General features: G+C 48.0%; 1 protein-coding gene across 2 annotated transcripts in view; it reads right to left on the minus strand.

Annotated features, from left to right (window-relative positions):
* Positions 1–287: 287 nt before the first annotated feature.
* Positions 288–22,085, minus strand: part of AAAS (aladin WD repeat nucleoporin) — a 33,896-nt gene continuing 12,098 nt past the window's right edge. For both annotated transcript variants that reach the window (XM_035101216.2, XM_060272052.1), the window contains exons 11-17: positions 21,979–22,039; positions 21,307–21,397; positions 18,244–18,337; positions 16,907–16,974; positions 14,697–14,778; positions 8,984–9,068; positions 288–723 (exon numbers count right to left, since the gene is read on the minus strand). In XM_035101216.2, the coding sequence (XP_034957107.2) occupies positions 580–723; positions 8,984–9,068; positions 14,697–14,778; positions 16,907–16,974; positions 18,244–18,337; positions 21,307–21,397; positions 21,979–22,039 (625 nt within the window). In that variant the 3' untranslated portion in view covers positions 288–579. The remainder of the gene's footprint in view (positions 724–8,983; positions 9,069–14,696; positions 14,779–16,906; positions 16,975–18,243; positions 18,338–21,306; positions 21,398–21,978; positions 22,040–22,085) is intronic.

Genomic DNA, 22,085 nt, shown 5'->3' on the forward strand with positions numbered 1-22,085 from the left:
TCTTGTCATTTAGACATGGCCCTGCCCAACTTCAGTCTCCTGGCCGCCCTCACACCTCTTTCATCCCAGCATGCAAACAGTGGAAAGGGACGCGAAATTGGCAGATCCATAAGTTGTGAAAAAGATCCTTGCTGGGGAGGAAGCAGAAATAACTGAAATATCCAGGAACTGCTGCTTGTGCGGATGATGTTGACTTGGGATAATTTCCGAGATACGATGCCCTTTGAATCCAATTATGTAAAAGCCCCGAGAATGCTTCTGCTTGGAAATGTTGAAGAAATAAAACATTCACCCTTTGTTGTTTTTATTTTCTGTCTCAAATGCGAAAACTACAAAGTGGTCCATCTCTGGCAGACGTTCTTCTTGGCTTCAAAGGCTGCTTGTGGATAGCCTACTAATAGACAGCACGTCAGCTGATCGACGCCTCAACTGCAATTGACAGAAACAAGACGCGGCGCTCTCCAAAGTTGAACTTGGGCAGAAGCAGCCTTTACAGTGTGCATCTCCAATGTTCTGAAGGCATCTCCAATGTTCTGAAGGTACACAGGCTGGTAGGGAGGAAGCCCAGCATGTTGGCCCTTAGAGTTCAGAAAACAATGGCTGCTCCCGGGCACTGCTTCTACTGCCCAAAGGTATGAAGGGACTCTGCCCAGGGCTGAAAGACGGAAACTGGGCAACCACAAAGAAGAAGGGAATGTGGCTGACCTTTCCTGTTGACCAGCACTGAAAAGAGAGAGAAGAAATAAATAAATAAATGAAGTAGGAGCAGAAGATCACCGTTTACATATCCTGCCCTGTTTGGCCCTCAACAAGAGGGGATCCTATGGTGGGGTGGAAACAGAGGGCCCTTTAGCAGGACCACTGCATATACATGCCCCTGCACTAGGAATCTTGTTCCAAGGAAAGGTGGGTTCTGTCACCTATAGATATTACAAAACGTGGCGTATTTACTTGCTACGTTTCATCATTTCACCTGCTTCTCATGGCTGGAAGGAGCCCCTCCCTCCTGGACCTGGCCTCTGAAATGGCAATGGACACACACTTCTCCTGTGCTCCCAAGCGGCAGTTCCCAAAATTGGTCCTGGGCAAGCTGGCATGCCGTAAGAAAACTCCTGGCATGTAACAACAACAAAAAAAGGAAGCCCCAGAACATCCAACCACAGAGGGAAGCTGCCACTGTTGTCTGTGTGTGAAGTGGCACTCTGGGACAGGGTGAAATCCAGATATTCAGTCACATCCTATTCTCAAAAAGAGGTGGTTTCTTGCATCTCTGAGTTAAGTTGCTCCTCTGAGCTTATCTTCTTCCAATGAAGCAGTATGCCCAAATCAGTTCACGAGAAGCACAGGGATTGAGCACCTCTAAAAGTGGGCAATTTATACTCTTCACAATCTAAACCTTTTCAGCATTTAAGAGGGACGTACATATGTGTCGGGCTCTCAGAGTTTGGGGGAAAGAGTCTCAAGGACTAGATGAAGATGAGGACTGTGATGATTCAACACAAAATGAAGCACACCACGAAAAAAATGATGACTTTACTCTACAAAAAGTTGGATGGAGTGCCCTGCCTTTGAGGGGGGCACGATTGGTATTATTGGAACTCCAGAACGCCCACAGGGAAGAAGGAAAAAATATGCAGAGAAGAGAAGAAATTCAGGGGTCCTGTATGGTGGCCTGGATGGCAAAAGACTGTAAACAGGGGGTGGGGTGAAGGGAAAGTGATGTTGTGATTATAAGGATGGATCAACAGGTTTATAACTGGTCTGCTGATTATGGAATTTGCTGGATTGGGGGGGTGGAGCCGGTAATCGGGGATGTAAGGTTAAATTGAGAATAGTTATAGTTTTAAAAGTGAATGGATTTTGGAAAATGTGAAAATATGGAGGCTTATAGAGGGAGAAAAAATTAGGCACGGGAAGATAAAATGGGAGTTTGATTTTTCAGTGATTTGAATATTAGATGAAAATGTTAACAATTGATTTATAAGTTGTATAAGTTACAAAGGTGTATTTTTATAAAGTAAGAAACTGTTGCAGATGATAAAAAAGGGATGAAAACCGGGGAAGGGGGGGGGGAGGGGAAGCCCACAAAATATGGTTTTACAATTATGAATGTAAGAAAAAATTTTCTGTTTTGTATTGTTTTTTTCTTTTCTTTTTTGCCCTTTCTTTTTTCTCTTTTTTCCTATTTCTATTTTTCTCTTTTTTTGGTATGACAATAGATGGTTGGATGGATGGCCTCCTGCGTACTGCCCTGGTTTGCTGGAGCTCCCTGGTGGCAGGGGGGGGCTTTGGGGTCAGGGTAGGGGGAGGAGGACAGAAATCCAAGCATAAAATGGACCATCTCTGACTGTTCACATACATGGGATACTTCTGTGGCAGGGGAGGACCCATGTGGGTGGGTAGGAAGGAGGTGGAAAAGGTGTTTATGTATGTACCGTTTTTTTCTTTTTTTTGTATTTTGTAAAATTAATAAAAAGTATGTTTTTTTAAAAAAAGAGTCTCAAGGACTAGAAGCTCAAATTAAAAAGCTTGAGATTTGTGGATTGTTGAATTCTGTGCCGAGTCCAGGACAGAATCATAGAGTGGTGCACAAGACACCCAGACCCCAACTGAACAGATCAGCCTCTGCCCTCCAGACACACAGTGTGCCAAAATCACAACAGTACGTGCTCAACAATGATTCTAGAATCCTTAAAGCAAACAAGACAAGACGCATTTCACAGCCCGTGAACATTCTGACCCACCCTAAAGAAGGTTACTGGTAGCATTCCGAACATTAGTGTCACAGTGGCCGGAGTGGACTACTTCAGAGTAACGACGCTACGCAGCTCTGCATTTTATTCTTTTATTGGTGCTGCGTATTTACAGTGCTCAAGTCATTGCTATTTACACGGAGCGATGTTGTCAGTCGGTTTCAGAACCTCCTAATGGCTTTTGGCGCGTCTTTCTCCAACACAAAAGCTTTGGCAGACCCATCCTCTTGCCCCTCCTCTTCCTGCGTAATTCTGGAGTTGGGGGGATGGGTCTTCCCCCCTTACTTGCCCCTTCCTGTCCCACCTGGGACCCTGGCTCCTCTACCCTGCCTGAGCCTCGGACACGACTTCCTGCTTCCCCACTGGAATCGGAACTCTCCCTGCTTTCCCCTTTGCTCGGGGACGGGCTTGAACTCAGGAGGGGAGGGACTTCGCGATATCCCCTGTCCCTCACATCCACCCCCCTCCCAAGCTCTCCTTCACCCCTCCCCAGGCCCCCCCCATGTGTCGGTGACGACTGGAAGCCTAAAAACTCGGTGCTCTCCGATCCCGTTGGTGTGAACACCTCCCCCCAGTCCTGCGAGCCCCCCCCTTCCGCCTGGGAGGACGGGAATCCCAAAAAGTCCGTGGCGTCTGAGCTGGTGGGGGTAAAAATGTTTTGCCAATCTGCTCCTGCCTCTGACTGGGTGGATCTTGGCGACACCCATACCTCATCCTCTGGTTCCTCAAACTCCGCTTCCCAGCGCCATGGTGAGCTGTTCTCCCGTGCCTCCTCCTCCTCCCCCTCCCTTTCCCTGTGCCAGGGCTTGGGTCTGTGGGGAAAGAGGGCGTGAAATTCTTCCACCAAGAATTCCTCCTGTATCTGAGTGGCGGGAACCCATTCATTCTGGGACGGTGGAGCATCCTCCCATGCCATGAGGTACTCCAGGCCCCCCACCCCCCACCTTGAATCCAGGATGGCCGTGGCCTCATTGAGTTGCTCCCTGTTTTCCCTCTCCCCCCCTCCCTCGGGGGTTTGTTCGCTGTCCCTGAGCCTGCTGCTTTCCCTGTACGGCGACAGCAGCGATCTATGAAACACTGGATGCACCCTCATGTCCTCTGGCAGTGCCAGCCTGTATGCCACCGGGTTGACCTGTTGCGTGACCGTGAAGGGGCCCAGCCATTTGGGTGCCAGCTTCTTGCACCTCCCTCTGGTGGGAAGGCCCTCCGAGGACAACCACACCTTGTCCCCCACCCTGATGACCTCCCCTTGTCGCCTGTGGCGATCTGCCCCCTTTTTGTACGCTTCCTTGGCCCTCTCCAAGTGTTCTCTGAGCTGCTGGTGCACCGTCTCCAGTTCCTCTGCCCAATCCTCAGCCTGTGGGCCCTCCTCCTCCTCCTCCTCCCTCTCCCTCTCTGGGAAAGATCTGAGGTCGCGCCCGTAATTGGCCTTAAAGGGCGACACCCCTGTGGAGACGTGCACTGCATTGTTGTAGGCAAATTCTGCTAGTGGCAAGCGATCCACCCAGTCCGTTTGCCGCTGGCTGACGTAGCATCTCAGGTACTGCTGCAGAATGGCGTTGACCCTCTCCGCTTGTCCGTTGGTCTGCGGGTGTCTAGCCGTCGACAAGCTGACCTCCACCTGCAGGAGGTTCATGAGCCGCCGCCAGAACCTGGAAACAAATTGGCGGCCACGATCCGAAATAACCCTTAAAGGTAATCCATGCAGTCTGAAAATGTGATCAACAAACAGTTTGGCTGTCTCTTCTGCCGAGACTGCCCTGGCACACGGTATAAAGTGACACATTTTGGACATGAGGTCCACCACCACCAACACTGCAGTCTTACCCCTGGACGAAGGCAGATCTGTGATGAAGTCCATGGACACCACTTCCCACGGCCTGTGTGGTGTGGCTAAGGGCTCCAGCAACCCTGGTGGCGCTGCTCTGACCACCTTCGCCCGCTGGCAGGTGGTACAGCCCCTTACATAGTCTCGAACATCTTCCCGCACCCCTGGCCACCAGAAGTGTCTCATGACTAGGTGAGCGGTTTTGTCCCTTCCAAAATGCCCCGCTGTAGGGTTGTCGTGCATCTGCTTGAGGACCGTACGTCGAAGCTGGGTGGTGGGTAGGTACAGCGCACCCTTGTAGAAAAGCAGCCCTCTGCGTTCTGCAAAGTCTTTTGCCTGCTCCCTCCCCCCTCTCAGTTCTCTGAAGATGCGGTTGGCAAATTCATCCGCTGCCGTCAGTGCTGTGAGTTCTGCCTCGCTCACCACAGCTGCTCCGCAGGACCATGCCGACGGGGGGAAAATGTGCCTTGGGGCTGGTGGCGCCTCCTCCTCCATGTACTCTGGCTTGCGGGAGAGGGCATCCGCCCTGACATTCTGCTCCCCCGGGATGTAGTGGATGGAGAAGTTGAAGTTCGAGAAGAACTCTGCCCACCGTATCTGCCGCTGGTTGAGCACCCTGGCAGTTCTCCAGAACTCCAGGTTCTTGTGGTCTGTGCACACCTGGATGGGGTGCTTTGCGCCCACCAGGAAGTGTCGCCAGTGCTGGAACGCAGCGTAGATCGCAAGAAGTTCCCTATCAAACACTGTGTAGTTGCGTTCAGGCTGTGTCAGCTTCCTGGAGAAGAAGGCACAGGGTCTCCACTCCCTGTTGGCGTCCAGTTGCAACAAAATTGCGCCCACAGCTTTCTCAGAAGCATCTGTCTCAATGCGTAGGGGCGCGTCCTGCACCACATGGAACAGGTTTTGGTCTGAGGCGAACACTCTCTTGAGGCTTTCGAACGCTGCTTGCGCCTCTGGTGTCCACTTGAACTTCTGCTTGCCTCTCAGGCAGTCCGTGATGGGAGCCGTAACGCGAGAGAAGTTCTTGATGAACTTCCTGTAGAAGTTAGCGAAGCCTAGTAGGCGTTGGGCATCTTTGCGCGTCCTGGGGCTGTGCCAGTCCAGGATGGCCTGCACCTTGTCCTTGTCCATCGCCAGCCCCTTGTCTGACAGCTTGTAGCCCAGGAAGTCCACCTCTTTGGTGTGAAACTTGCACTTCTCCAGCTTCACATACAGGTGGTTCTCCTTCAGGCGTTGCAACACCTCTCTGACATCTTTCACGTGCTGCACTGGGTCATTCGAGTAGATAAGGATGTCATCTAGGAAGACCAAGCATTTCCTGAAGAGGAGGGACCCCAGGACGTGGTGCATGAAGGCCTGGAAGCATGCTGAGCCCCCTTGCAAACCGAAGGGCATCACCAGATATTCAAAAGAGCCCAGAGGCGTGAACATCGTGGTTTTCCATTCATCTCCTTCCCGGATCCTGATCAAGTTGTACGCCCCCCTTAGGTCCAGCTTGGTGAAAATCTTGCCCCTGCGTGCCGCTGTCAGGAGATCATCCACTCTGGGCATGGGGAAAGCCACTGGCTCTGTCACCGAATTCAGCCGTCTAAAGTCCACCACAAGACGGCGCTGTTGCGTGTCTTTCTTGTCCACCCAGAAGACCGGGCTGCCCCCTGCTGCCTTGCTTTCCCTTATGAACCCCCGCTTGAGGTTCTTGTCGATGAAAGCGCGCAGATCCTCCAGCTCCTGGTCTGACATGGCGTACAGCTTGGCTGGGGGTATCGTCGCCCCTGGCACCAGGTTGATCTGGCAGTCAAAAGGCCTGTGCGGGGGTAGGTGGTCGGACTCCGCTTCGCTGAAGACCTCCTGCAGGTCCCAGTACTGCTTGGGTATTGCCTCACCCCCTTTGATATGCATGGTGGCCACCGTGGCTATCGGAGGCCCCTCCCCTGGTTGGTGCTGCATGCAATGTTCCAGACAAAAGTCCGACCCAAACGTGATGCACCTCTGGTGCCAACTGATGGAGGGGTCGTGGCGCGCCAGCCAGCTCATGCCCAAGACGATGGGGGGGTCTGAGATGGTGGTGACGTTGAACGCCAGTGTCTCTGAGTGCCTTCCCACCGTCATTCTCATGGGGGGGGTTTGATGTGTGATGGCCCCTCCCAGTAGCTCCCTGCCGTCAATGGTTGCCACGTGCAGAGGAAAATCCAACTGCAAAAGCTGGATTTGGTGCTCTTCTGCAAAGCTTCTCGAGAAGAAGTTGGCGGACGCCCCACTGTCAATTAAGGCGAGGACCGTCAGGGGATAGCCATTTGGGAGCGTTAGCGTCACTTCTAGAACCACTCCTGCTCTGGGAGGGGTGGGCTGGCTCTGCACCTCTCTGTGCGGGTGGGCGGGCTGGGGCTGTTGTCTGCTGACTGTGCCTGGCTGCTGCCCCTTGTCTCCTGCAGCCAGGCTTTCCCGTTTCCCTGCTGTGGTGCTGCGTCAGTGGGGGAGGGCACCACCGTTCCCGCCTTTCCTTGCCACTCCCTGCGATGTGGGCAGTCTCTGACGAGATGCTGGGGTGAGTTGCAGAGAAAGCAATTCCCGCCCCTTCCCTCCTTGCGTCTTGGCGCCGCTGGGGTTTGAAAAGCCCGCGCGCGCGCGCTATCAATCTGCATGGGCTCCTGGTCCTGGCTGGCTCCAGGCGTGGCTTGAAAGGGTTGTTGAGGGAGTGGCTTCTCCTGCGACCGTGGGAACCAAGCCCGCTTTGCGCGCGTCGCTTGCTTGTCGTTCCACCGGGATTCCTGCCTCACCCCCACCGCCAGAGCTGCTTTGCTCAGCTGATCCATAGTACTGGGCTTTGGACCTCTCGAGAGTTCATCCTTCACCTCCTCGCTCAAACCCAAGTAAAACGCAGCTTGCATGGGAGGCGAATCCAAAACCCACCCCAGTCTGTGCACCAGCATGGTGAATTTCGCCCAATATGCGCGAACTGTCATATTTCCTTGGCGTAAATTATGCAGTTCCTCCTTAGTCTGGTCCAAATGACTATCGGACGAATACATCGTCCTCAAACCTTCTAGAAATTGTTGGACATTTTTCATGCAAGGATTCTTGGTTGCGATTAATGGTCTTAGCCACTCCCTGGCTGCTCCGGTGAGATGTTCCACAATAAACGCTACTCTGTGCTCATCATCGGGGAACTCATTCTGGTGCAGCTCAAGAGCATACACGATCTCAGTCTCAAAGCCCTGAAACTCCTTCGGGTCTCCATTGAACTTGCTTACAAGGGTCCCTGCTCTCCTTCCTGGCAGCACTTGGACTTGGGGAGCCCCTCCCGCCTTGTTTTTCTCTGCATCCAGCTTGTTTTGGAGGTCTACCGCCACCGCCCTTAAATGCTGCTCTTTTTCCTGGAGCTCTCTCACCTGTTCCGCAAGTTGTAGCCGGTCGTCCTGGACCTTCTTAGTCTCCTCTTTAGCTGCCTTCAATTCTCCCTGCGCCTGCAGCGACAGCTGTTGCAGTTCTAGCTGGGCTTGCTCAGCGATCTGCCGCCACTTCTCCGCCTCGGACACGCTCATCCCGGCAACTCCGAAGTAGCCCAAAAATGATTAGGAGGTTGCTGTCACAGTGGCCGGAGTGGACTACTTCAGAGTAACGACGCTACGCAGCTCTGCATTTTATTCTTTTATTGGTGCTGCGTATTTACAGTGCTCAAGTCATTGCTATTTACACGGAGCGATGTTGTCAGTCGGTTTCAGAACCTCCTAATGGCTTTTGGCGCGTCTTTCTCCAACACAAAAGCTTTGGCAGACCCATCCTCTTGCCCCTCCTCTTCCTGCGTAATTCTGGAGTTGGGGGGATGGGTCTTCCCCCCTTACTTGCCCCTTCCTGTCCCACCTGGGACCCTGGCTCCTCTACCCTGCCTGAGCCTCGGACACGACTTCCTGCTTCCCCACTGGAATCGGAACTCTCCCTGCTTTCCCCTTTGCTCGGGGACGGGCTTGAACTCAGGAGGGGAGGGACTTCGCGATATCCCCTGTCCCTCACAATTAGCAAAATGCATCCTGCAACTGGTACTAACCCGAATGCGAGTAAAATGGATTATTCAGCTTTTTCACCAAGGAAAGAGCTGATAACAGGAACTAGGCCGCCGTTACTGCATAGCTCATGTTAGTCTAGCAGTAATCCAAGTGCGCTATGGTGCCCGTGTTCGACTGCAGAGCATGTTGAGTCCTCCAATTAATGCCTCATACCAACATGCATTATAGTTACTGTTATCCCTTTCTCTTACTAGTCCACAGCCCCGTCTAGGTGCTGCTTAGCCAAGACAGAAGTCATTCCAGCAGCTCCTATCTGGGGCAACAACAAGCCCTTATCAGCATTTCCCACAGGCTATAGCAGATGCTCCTCAAAATCTCGGCGAAGGCTGAACGCTTACCACTGTCAGAAGAGCTCCCTTCTTAAAGCAAGGGTGGAAAGCAACTAGTTGTGGCTGAGCACCGTCTTCTCCCTGTAAGAAACCACTGAAGAAAGGAGGGTAGGGGGGAAGAGAGATACAGACACCATTATTACAAGGGGCACTCACAGGCTGTTGTGATGTGATGCTGCAGGCCTAGGCTCCAATACAGACACACGAAAAGTAGTCTTAGGACAAAAAACAGCCCATTGGCCCTTGAAGCTGTCTTATGTCTGAAACTGCCTCCCAGACCACAGCCTAAAACTCCAAGACCATTGGGCTTAACCCTTTAGCCTTCTTCTCTTTCCCCCTTCCTCCTTAGGTTTATTTATTTTAAGCATTCAGATTAACCGAGAGAAGGTTGATTTGGATTACAACTCCGATGTCAGCGGGTGTGATGAGAACGACAGTCCGCAACATCTGGAGGGCACCAGGTTGGCGAGAGCCGATTCAGACCATGCTGCTTCTATTGATCTACCCTCTTAAGAGAGAGCCGTAGAACCTTTTGCTTATGTTAACCCTATAAAATATCATGTGTACTGGTGGTATAACCCTAATACTTCTGCTTTCTCAAAGGCATCAGAGAGCTGACAGGCGCTGCATTTCTGGGGCACGTGCAAAGAAAAGGGCAGGCATCACAGGGGGAAGCAGTTGTGATGGGGAGAATCTTTTTGGCAATATTGTCACCAGCAGCAACAGTGGAGAAACTGTGCTTGCCAGTCTCCTACCTCCTATGGCCTTTGTGCTAAGGAGGGCATTCGCTTCTGGGGTGCAGAACAACACACAATTAAGTGGGACACTTTAAAGTACCAAAGCAAACCTCCAGTTCTCATGCAACATCCTTCACCGTGACTACGGTACTTATCAATTCTCAGGGAAAGCATCTGTTACCCCTCAAAATAAAATAAAATAAACATGCACTGTTTCAGTGATTAGCATACGGGTGAAGGTTTAAAATATGTCTCACCTATTTACCTTTTTTTATCCTAAGATTAAAACACCAAAACAAGATGTTTTGCTAAAAACACCTGCTGAAAACATTTGTTTAGCAAGCCTATCCAGACATGTCAAAGAGGTTGATTCTATTGTTACTGTTGATTTTCATTGTTTATGAATGTTTTCTAATATTTGTTTTTAACTGTTTCTTTTACTGATAATTGAATTGCATTGTTTCATTTGTTTTGCAAACTGTTTTGAGGTTTACTGTATTTTTCTGTGTATAAGACTTTATCCCCCCCCCCAATTTTTTAAAGTTTAAAATTGGGTGTCATCTTATACACAAAATGTTGCAATTATTTATTTCTTAATTTGCCGCTCAAAAAATAGGTTCTTTTAAACTATTTTTAGACTCTGCTTGTGAACCACCTTGAGTTATAAACAGGGGAACTATAAATATTAGAAATAAGTTAGGGCTATCACTCAATTACAAAGTAGTCTCAAAGGAATAAATCTGATGAGTTTTAAATCGAGTAATAAGAGAATAGAAGAAGTATCTTCTGTTTGTTAAGATGATTTATGTGTATATATATATAGCAACTATTCTAGAAGAGGCATTCCCTTATGAGAGAGAAAGGAGTCCTTCTTCTAAGCAAAGCTTTTTTCTTTTTTCTTTTAAATGAGGCTCAATCAGAAACAGCTTTAAATTAAACAATATTAACGGATCAGCTTCAAATGCTATGGCCCATAAATAAATTAGTGAGCAAGATAATCAGAGCTATGGTTACATGCTGAATTGTGAGGTCCATGAAAGTTGCCTTGTGCTGAAAACAAACCACAGGATGCTGTCCTTTACGGTCTCTAGCTAACACAACATCTCTAAGGTCTCTCTTCTCATCCCATCTTTCCTACAACTGCTGCAACACATGTCACAACCGTCTTACTTGACTTCACTGGTTCATGAGCTCAATTTAAGGGGCTGGTTCTTTAATAAAAATAAATTTTAAAAAAATTTAAGGGGCTGGCACTAAGCTTTTAAAGCCCTAAACAGCTGGTGACATTCTTTCAAATGTCGTTCTTGCGCATGCTCTGCTCACCAGAAACTTTGGCTCTGCATTGAGGCCTGGTGAGCAACTGCAGCAGTGCCAACCCTACACTATGCTCTGCCCACTGAGCTTTGCTGGGCCCAGACCCTTCCTGAACTTTGCATAGGAGGCGTGTAAAAACTATTTTAAAAAACAACTTTTTAAAAAATTCAGGGGAAAATAGGTCTTTACCAAATGTTTCCCTGATTTTAATTTTTGTTTTGTTTTTTTCATTGCTCCCCCAGTATACAGTACCTGTTTGTTGTTGGCAATTTATTATTATTATTATCATTGCATCACTGCCACACAAGACACAATCCCTGGCAGCTCCCCCATGCAACGCAATTGTTCTTCAATCATATTTTAAAAGCCTGAAAATCTCAGTTTTCATATTAAAAGAAGAAGCACGCTTCAGAGCTTTGTGGCTGCGGATAAGCTTAAAAGCATAAGGGCAGTAGTGCCTGGGGAAATCTCACAAGCAGCAACAGAAGGAGGAGGAGGAGGGGAAGGGTGGTACTGGACCAGATTATCAGCACTCAGCATTTCAGGGCAGTACACTGCCTTTCCCCAAAATTACCGTATGTAAAATTGCAGGCGCCATCTGAGTTTGCTTAATCTGCAAAGCTCATACCAACCGCAGACTTTTGATATGGAGCTTTGATCAGTTTTATTCTTACATGCAGAGTAGTCCATATACAGCACTTGCAGAGTAGGAAGTGTTTTGTGATTCTTATCTCATTTAACATCACACAAAAAAGCTTGAGTCATAGGCTAAAGGACACTAAGAGCATGAGATCTCCAGTGAGGATTACCCCTTTCATGCAAAAGAACCCCCTTGCTTCAGCTCCCACATGCTCACCCTCACGTGCTATGAGCCCATTCATGACGACTGAATAACCTGAAGGAGGCCAGTATACCTGAAGGAGCGTCTCCACCCACATTGTTCACTGAGGTCCAGCTCCGAGGGCCTTCTGGCGGTTCCCTCACTGCAAGAAGCGAAGTTACAGGGAACCAGGCAGAGGGCCTTCTCAGTAGTGACGCCCACCCTGTGGAACACCCTCCCATCAGATGTCAAGGAAATAAACAACTACAGTCATACCTCTGGATACGAATGCTGCGGGTTGCGTACAACACGGGTTACGAACGCGCCAAACCCGGAAGTAACGAAACGTGTTACTTCCGGGTTCGGCGGTTCGTGCATGCACAGAAGCGTCGAACGACATCATGCGCATGCGCAGAAGCGTACCCCCGCGCGTGCGCAGAGGCGCTGACGCGGGTTGCATACAGCTCATATTGCGAACGGGGCTCCGGAACAGATCCCGTTCGCAACCAGAGGTATCACTGTACGTGACTTTTAGAAGACATTTGAAGGCAGCCCTGTTTAAGGAAGTTTTAAATGTTTGATTATTTTTTTTGTATTTTTAATACAGTGGTACCTCGGTTTATGAACACAATTGGTTCCGGAAGTCTGTTCATAAACTGAAGCATTCATAAACCGAAGCAAACTTTCCCATTGAAAGTAATGGAAAGTGAATTAATCCGTTCCAGATGGGTCCGCAGCATTCGTAAACCGAAAATTCATAAACCGAGGTGTTCATAAACCGAAGTTCCACTGTATTTTGTTGGAAGCTGCCCAGAGTGGCAGGGAAAACCCAGTCAGATGGGCAGGGTATAAATAAATTTATTATTATTATTATTATTATTATTATTATTATTATTATTATTATTAGTGCACTCCTGTTTTGCCTGCCTGCAACCCACTAGAGCTTCCTATGGTACACTTTTTACACTCAAAAATCCATACTACTTCTGTAAGATGTATCTGTCATGTGTGTAGCAGCCCTGAAGAAATTAAGCATTTATTTTGTGGCTGGGTGGATTTAAACCATGAAGTTCCTTTATCCAAATCCAATACTCCAGCCATGTTCACACTGTGCACTCATTGCATTTTCAGTGATGGGTTTTTAATCCATGTTTACACGTCTTTATAAAAAATGTATATGCGTACCCTTGTGCTTTGTTATAAGATACTATCATTTGATGCATTGTTTCTCAAATCAGTTTCCCACCAGAGTCCTTAAGCTGCTCCTAATTCTTTTTCTGTTAAAGATGTGAACACCTTTGCACAGGGTAAAGCATGGGTAGGCAAACTATGGCCTGGGGGCCGGATCTGGCCCAATCGCTTTCTAAATCCAGTCCACGGACGGTCCGCGAATCAGCGTGTTATTACATGAGTAGAATGTGTCCTTTTATTTAAAATGCATCTCTGGGTTATTTGTGGGGCATAGGAATTCGTTCATTCCCTCCCCCCCCAAAAAAAATAGTCCGGCCCCCCACAAGGTTTGAGGGACAGTGTACCAGCCCCTTGCTGAAAAAGTTTGCTGACCCCTGGGGTAAAGAAATACCCTCCCCCTGGTGCTTAACGAACAGAAACGAATCTGACACTAATGAAGTCCTGTTGATGTGAACAGCTTTGGGCAATAGGGGTGGTGGAGAGCTGTGAAATGTATCGTTGGTGGCGTGGAACAACTTCACTGCATTCTAAGGAGGTAATATAAATGCACACTCAGTCTACCACTGAGCTGCAGACAGGTCAAGGTCAAGGGCCCCTGGATGGCTAAGTCCAGTCAAAGGCGACTATGGGGCGCGGTGTTTATCCTGTTTTCAGGCTGAGGGAGCCGACGTTTGTCCACAGACAGCTTTCTGGGTCATGTGGCCAGCAGGACTAAACCGCTTCTGGTGCAACAGAACACCGTGACAGAAACCAAGAGCGCACAGAAACCAGAGCGCATGGAAACGCTGCAGAAAGTCTGAGGTTAATGGTGCAGCATATTATTAACTTGCTAACTGTGCTGTTTTAAATGTGGGATTTGGTATCTAAGAAAGCATGTTTTCTTTTGAAATGTTTAAGAGAAAAACTTTTTTGTCAACTCTGATGTCACTGACATTCTTTGTAATGCTTTTTTAAAAAAATCTTTAAGATAAAATTTTAGTTTCCTGTTAATTATGTTGTTTTGAATGCATACTTTATATTTCGCTTTCTCCAGTGGTGTTTAATTGAGGATTTTGTATTTCATGTCTTACTGTAGGTTGTGAACCGTTTTGAGATTTCCCCCCTAAAAATATAAAGCGGTATAGAAATGAAATAATAATAATAATAATCTGCTCTGTATCTAGAAAGTCCCAGGTTCAGTCCCAGGTATCTCCAGTTAAAAAAGGGGATCAGGTAGCAGGTGCAAAAGTCTGCTTTCTGACCAACCCTCTGGAGAGCCGCGGCCAGTCACAAATAGACAATAATGATCTAGACCAGGCATGTCTAACAGGTAGATCGCAACCTACTGGTAGATTGCGGGGTGTTCCTGGTAGATCCTGGTTGATCTCCGGCCCCTCAGCAATTTCCTTACAGAAAAGCAGAAAAGAAAAGAAAAACCAAATCTCCACAACTTTGGCTTCCTAAAATCACTGCCAGTTTTTTTTTTACATTGTGAGTAGATTGCAGTCTATTGGGAGTTGAATGTCCCTGATCTAGAGGGTCATATACTCCGACCAGGTTATAAGGCACCTTCCTAACATTTTGACACCTACAGCAGTACAAAGGCTGGAATGACATGGGGCTTACGAATTCCATTTCCAGTTTAAGAGCAACCAGACAACCTAAGCATGTCAATACAAACCATGGCAAGAGCTCAAACACGGGGCTGTTGCGGGTGCGAAACACGGCAATGATGACCCTGCAGTCGGGAGCATCACGATTTCCTGCCAAAAGAAAACAGAAAAAGGTGACACAGAGCAACATGGGCAGAAATCTGGCAGAGCCTACTGTTTTAGGCCTGTAGCCATTAAGGCCATGATGATAGGCTTTTAAAAAAGTATTGTCAATGCAATCTACAAAGACTGCTGAGAGCAGGATACTAGATGGGTAGGGCTTCAGTACCCTTGGTGTCTCTGTTGAGGCTTCTAAAACATCTGGATAATAGCCTGGGCTCAGATTGCAGAGATGGAAGTACACCAGACATCATGTTATGTTTATCTTTCACAACAAGGGTGGCAACCCTTTTTTCAGACTGAGGGTCATGTGCCCTTGTAGACAATCTTCCAAGGGGCACCATGTCAGCAATGGGAGAGCCCAAAGGCAAAAGTGGATACAGCAACTAATGTGACTGGAATGGTGCTTGTTTACTCCCTGCAGAAAGGTAATACAGTGGTACCTTAGTTCTGAAACTTAATCCGTTCTGGGAGTCCATTTGACTCCTGGAACTGTTCAAAAACCAAGGCGCAGCTTCCGAGTGGCTACAGGAACTTCCTGCACTCAATCGGAAGCCATGGAAGCTGCGTCGGACATTTGGCTTCTGAAAAACATTTGCAAACGGGAACAGTCACTTCTGGGTCTGCAGCGTTCAGGAGCCAATTTGTTCAGGAGCCAAGCCGTTCGACAACCAAGGTACCACTGTATGCTGGGTTTCTACATACTCTCACAAACCTCTTGCCACCCACCACCCAGTGAAGCAAATGGCATTAAGAGGGCAGGCAGACACATTCTAGCCAGGCGACAAAAACACTCAAGGAGGGTACGAAGGAAGGCTAGCGAAAGGGGTGGCTGAACAGAGTGTGTTGCCTGAGCCAGGCAGTGGCCTGCTTCAGTTGGAAAACCAGAGTTGTCTCTTTCCTGTTGAAACAAGTCTTTCCCATCAAATACGAAGCCACAAGGAAGGATCCGGTGTGCTTGCAAACTGGTGCTAACTGCTATCGTCCCTCCCGCGCTCTTTCAAAAGATTCAGGGCTCACACAAAAAACTGCCTGGTTTAGAATTCGGAATCGCATTTTAGGAATTTTGAACCAAGGTGCAGCCTGGACCTCTCCCTCTCTTTCTCTGAAGCCCCGGCCTTAGAGAGGATCACAGAATGCTTTAAAATGCAGATTAGAGAAGAGTTATTTTAAGCACTACCAAACACAAGCCATTTCGTGCTCTTAAGCTTATGCGTGGGACACTTGCCATCTCTCCAACAGGACAGGGTGAAAAAAAGGGCTGGTTCTCATTTTCCTTTTGGGAGCAGGGTAGGGATGGACATCCTGGTTTTTGGGTGTAAAAGCTCAACAGCTTTGCAGGTGTCAGGAATTTTACTTTCTGAAATATGGCAACCCTCTCTTAGGCTTGCCATTCATTCTCGGTCTCGTTGACCTCACAGGGTAAGAAAGGGGGTAGGACGAGGAGAGCCACACAAGTGCAAAAAAAACCAAACCACGAGGACTAGAAACTTACAAGTGAGAAGTATGTGCCTATGTATCCTCTGTCCATTAAAACAGATACACAAACAGCAACTGGGAAAAGGGTCAGCCACCACTTGCGTGCATTTGAAAAGAACAAAAAAAAAAGAGGCAAACACATTTTTCACTTGACTAAACAAATCTGCATAAGGTGCCTGAGTGTGCATACTCCAAAAAGTAAAGTAAGAAGCATTGCTTTATTGGGCTTGGGGGGAATGGTCGCCCCCCCCCCAAAAAAATGTTGCCTTCTGATTTGGAATAAAAATCACCATACTGGCCCAAATATAAGCCACACCCACAAATATAAGCCACACCTTTAAAATTCGGGGGGGGGGGGAGAGAATACCTAAATATAAGCAGCTCCCTTAAAATTCCGCAGGCACACACACCCGCAAACGGCAAATGTAGAAGAAAATCCTACAGCAATATCGTAGAAGCCCATTTTTAAGGCCGCAAATTTAAGCCACACTTTAACTTTTCATGGTTGGAATTTGAAAGAAAAAAAAAGTGTGGCTTATATTCAGGCCATTACGGCATGTACTGGCTTATTGTGAGAAATGCACACAGGCTTCCCAACTCTCCCTTTCTTGTCAAAAGTTTTGACTGTAGAGGACTTTACCTCTTATGACAACTGCAAGCCTCTCGCCACTTGGGTCCCAGACCATGGAAAGCACCTCCCCTCCAATCCTGGAACACAAGAATACAAAGTGAAAGGCCAAGAGAGAAACACTCAAGGTGAGACATCCATACTCTAGCAAAGAGAAGAGTTGGGGATCACAATCAGGGTGATGCTTGGTGCGGAGAAGTGGTATAGTATTTATACCACAGTGTGGTACAGTATTTGTCGAGTACTAGGCCTGGGAGACCACTGGATGACCTTGGGCCAGTTACGACCTCTCAGCCTAGCCTACCGCACAGGGCTGTTGTGAGGATAACATAGGAAGGGGAAGAACGCCGCCTCAAGCTCCTTGGAGGGAAGGTGGAATGTAATAAACCAACAAAAATGATAGCTGGAGGGCAGGACTTTTGCATATTCATACACTGATTATTAAGATGGGTTTTTAAGATAAGCAAGAAAATAATCAAAATGTTGAAGCCTTTATTCATTCTGTGGCTCGTGTGGGTTATAAAACTTAAGATCTTGTTAATTTTGTTTCTATTATTGTTTTTAAAAAAGCAGGTTTCCAGCCCTCCAAGACTACACAGATACACTTTCATTCATTCATTTTATTTGTATGCCGCTTTTCCACCCAAAAAATTATGCTCATAGCGACTTACAACAAAGAAACAGGGCATTTCGAACAAACACTACAAAAATAATTTCACAATAACGTTGCAAAACTAAAATATAGCAACATACCCCCCAAAACCCCCACACATTTCTATACTATAAATATAACAAGATTACTTAAACAACACGCAGCACCTAATAGCAAAGCTAACAGAGGAGCTTCACTTTCTAGACTATAAGCAATGCCTGACAAAATTCACAAGCTGGATGGGAATAGCAGAGTCCCCTGTAGTGAGGGTCTGGTAAGGCTTCAAAACCACAGCATGCAACTTTTTGTCCCTCCTCTTGCATGTGACCAGCAGAATCAGAATCCAGCAAGGTAATCAAATGCTTGTGCATTTTCAGAGTAATAAAAGCATGGATTTTTAGAACATCTACCGGTAATAAATAACAACATATTGGCGTTGGGGTGAACTCTCTGAAAACAACACAGCACCAGTCTCTCTGCTTCTGTTCCTAATGATGAAGGGAATGCAATACAGTATAAGACTTCCTGCTCGGGAAGACCCCAACCCCACTCCCTTTCTGAGATATTACACAACACCGTCCACGTTCTGAATCCTACCTTAGCAGCCTTAAAGGGCTAGAATCTTGCACCAACTAACACTCAAGTTATGTGCTTGTGCAGCACTTACGAGACACATATTTTTCTCCCTTCTTCTCACCTCTCCTCTCCATACAGGGTCTCAAAAGTGGTTTCCGACAGATCAGCAACAATGGAAGCTGTTTTCGACCCACCAACCTGCCCTTGCTGTTCACCTGAGAAGAGGATGGAAAAAGTCATTCTGAGGGAAACAAAACAACAGGAGGAGGAAGAACCTAGGACATTTCCTTACAGCAGGTATGGGGAACCTGACGCCTGGGGGAAATGCAGCCCCACAGGGCCTCTCAAACTAGCCCTTGGACCTATCCCCAGACCAAGCCCCTCTCACTGGCTCTTCTTCGCACCCTGAGTGCTTTTGCATGGCTGAGATGTGTCACTCTGATAATGCCTCTCATTTGCCTGGATAGAGGGGGTGTATAAGCAGACACTAGGTGACTGTGCAAGGTTAATAATCACATTTGTTGCTCTGGCTCCACCCACCACTGATATGCAGCCCTCAGCAGGGAATGAGACCTTCAGGCTGAGAAAGGTTTTCCACTCCTGCCTTATAGGAAATCAAACTATTTGATCCTCTAATCCAGTATTGTCCACCTGCAGGAAGGAGAGTCTGTATTGGCCAGCAGGTAATGGCTTTTCCCACCTGCCTTACCCTATGAGCTTTCATAAGTAACAGAATAATTGGGAGGGGAGACTGTTTGCCATTAGGGGGTGGTTGGTTTCACCTTTGCTGCCCTCACCTCCAGCCCAAGGAACCTTCAGAAGGGAGTTGCTGCCACAGGCATTATGTGTATTTTAATGAGCAGCGAAACAGTGAAATATTATGAGTCATGGTGGTGTGGAAAGTGTGTGTAAGAACTTAACAGGGCTTAGTTTACTTTTTGGTTGCTATTTTGTAGATGCTGTTAATATTGTTTTATAGATTATAAATGATGTATTGATTTGTTAATCGTATAATAGGACTCTTCCTTAATGTTTAGCTTATTTGCTTTGTTGACAAGCTGGAACATGTGGAGAGGAGAGCAACCAAGATGATCAAGGGTCTGAAAACTAAGCCTTATGAGGAGCGCTTGAAGGAGTTGTTTATGTTTAGCCTGGAAAAGAGGAGACTGAGAGGAGATGTGATAGCCATCTTCAAGTATCTCAAGGGCTGTCACATGGAGGAGGGAGCATGCTTGTTTTCTCCTGCTCTGGAGGGTTACAAGAAAGGAGATGCTGACAAAACATTAGAAAAAAATTCCTGACAGTAAGCTGTTCAGAAGTGGAACAGACCCCCACGAGAGGTAGTGGACTCTCCTTCCTTGGAGGTTTTTAAGCAGAGGTTGTATGGCCATCTGTCAGGGATGCTTTAGCTGAGATTCCTGCATTGCAGAGGGGGGGTTGGACTAGATGACCCTTGGAATCCCATTCCAACTCTACAATTTTATGAACAAGTGTTTTAAAGATTGCAATTGTTTCACTGATGATTCGTGAATGATTCTATATCATTTACGCTGCAATTGTGGTGTTCTACTATTGTGTCCTTTCATATTATAGTTACTTACTGCTTGTTAGCAGCTTTGGGATTCATCTGAATGAAAATTAGAGCAGCAATTCAATAAATAAAAAAAACATGACTTGCAGCTACTCTCCAGGGTCTCAGGCAGAGGATGCTCTTCCCCAGCAGCTGCTACCTGATCCGTTAAAATACAGACACACAGAGGTTCCAGACAGAGGCATAGCGGGGGGGGGGCATTGGGCGCCACATCGTGGGGGGGTGGGGGTGGCGGCACTTACCACGGGGCCTGGGATTGATGTGGTGGCTCGGGAACCTGCAGGCTCCACTTTGCCCAAAACGGCAGCATGGGGCTTGTGTCTGCCTGCCACCTCCCCTACCTGCCTGCCACCTCACCTACAGCTGAAGGGGAGGCGGCAGCAAGGCTCCATGCAGTGCACCTTGCCACAGCTCCCCCCGCCCCCATGAGTGGCTCACTCTGCTCACATGCCACTCCAGGAACCCAACTGGCTAGCTATGCTGCTGCTTCCAGAGGTGGCCAGGTATTGTATGTGCCCCTTCATTCAGCTACAGCAGAGGTCGGCAAACTACGGCCCGTGGGCTGCATACGGCCCGAGAGAGTCGTTAAACCTGGCCCCCGGCCCTTGCCGCCCGCTCGGTCAGTCCCTGCACAGAGCTAAACTGGCGCCAACACAGGGACTGACTTCCGGGACACAGCCACGGCTTCCTATTGGCTGCAGGAAGCTCCTGCAGCCAATCGGAAGCCACAGACACCTCCTCCTCCTCCCCCACCATGGCTCCGAAAGCCAGCAGGGAAAGAGCAGTGGGAGTGGGCGCATGCCCACGGGTGCCGCACTCCTGCATGTGGGCACAAATAGTTTGCCAACCCCTGAGCTACAGTCTCTCCCCTAGTAGTAGTTGGGAGTGGGAGGTGGAGGGGAGCCAGAAGGAAGCTTTTAAATAGAGGAAAGTGCTGGTATACACAGGACGATAAACAATCGCGTGCGGTAGGTCAGAGTACCAAAAATAAAAAAAGGTCTGAAATTAAAGGGTGGCGTATTTGTGGTAAGTACTAGGTAGGGAGAGCATTACATCTGCAAGCAACTTTGAGAGAAGATAAATGCCTGTATCCAACCCCCGACCAGCCACAGAGTTTACTGGGTAGCCTTACAAAAAAATCATCTCTCTCTCAGCCTCCCACACTTCATGGGTTTTCTGAAGATGAAGCAGACACCACGTAGGCTAAGTCAAGGTCCTTAGGTGAAGGACAGCCCACATATGAGATGCTAGTTAGCACAGAATTGGAGGCTGCCAGGGAGCAAAGGTCCCTGTCCCGGGCAGGATTTCAAGGCCTTCCCCTGTAGGGCTTATAGCAAGGTTTCCCAAACTTGGGTCTTCAGCTGTTTTTAGACTACAACTCCCATCATCCCTAGCAAGCAGGACCAGTGGTCAAGGATGATGGGAATTGTAGCCCAAAACCAACTGGAGACTCAAGTTTGGGAAACCCTGGCTTATAGGTTAGAAACTTATTGAGACAGACAGGAAGATGCAGAGTGGTGGGCTTGGAACCCATTTTCTGCATTTGCAGAATCCGTACAGCTTTACTAGTTACAAGCCGCTCAAGTTACTCACCGCTATATTCCAGGAAAGACAAAGAATATATCACCGATTCCCCCTGGACCGTGAAGAGCAAGCGGCTGCCATCTGGACTCCAACAGCCAGTCTTGGGGGGAAGACACATAAAGAGACACACTTTTAACTGAGGCATTTGTCAAGGAGGGTCTAAAAATTCTATGCTAAATGCATAACATGACTTTCAAGGTGAGAAATGCCACATTCGGCAAATGGGACATAGTCAGGACTGTTGTAGCCATGGATATTTCAGAGGCTGACTCATAAAAACCAAGGGGAGTCAGAGTGAGGCTTGAGTGAGTCAGGTTGCTACAAGTAGGGCTTGGAAGAAAACCCCCGTGGTCAAGCAAGTAATAAATGGAGGCCTTTTTTTGGGGGGGGGGATCTCAGCAAAGCCACAAACTCACTGGGCACAGGTTACTCTATGTTTCCACAGCAAATAATAGCCTACTTTATAGATTATTCTAACAATGATAGGGACCTGTAACCCTGCAGGTGTTGCTCAACTACAACTCACAACAGCTCGGAACATTGCTCATGCTGATGGGAGCTGTAGTCCAGCAACATCTGCAGGGCCACAGGCTCTGAAAGAGAAAGCAATAGAAAAGTAAGAGGGCCTGGGCTTCCGGTTGCTTTCGTCAACTATTTTCCCGGGCTGCCTCCCTGACTTACCTGGCAAGGACCTTTGATGGTTGGCCACTTCTCACAAGTCCACATCTGAACTTCCCACACCCTGCAAAGAGAAGCATGAGGGGGTAGAAAGAAGCAGAGCTACTTCT

Source organism: Zootoca vivipara, chromosome 2 (assembly GCF_963506605.1).
Source record: "Zootoca vivipara chromosome 2, rZooViv1.1, whole genome shotgun sequence".
In the NCBI taxonomy this organism is placed as follows: Eukaryota; Metazoa; Chordata; class Lepidosauria; order Squamata; family Lacertidae; genus Zootoca; species Zootoca vivipara.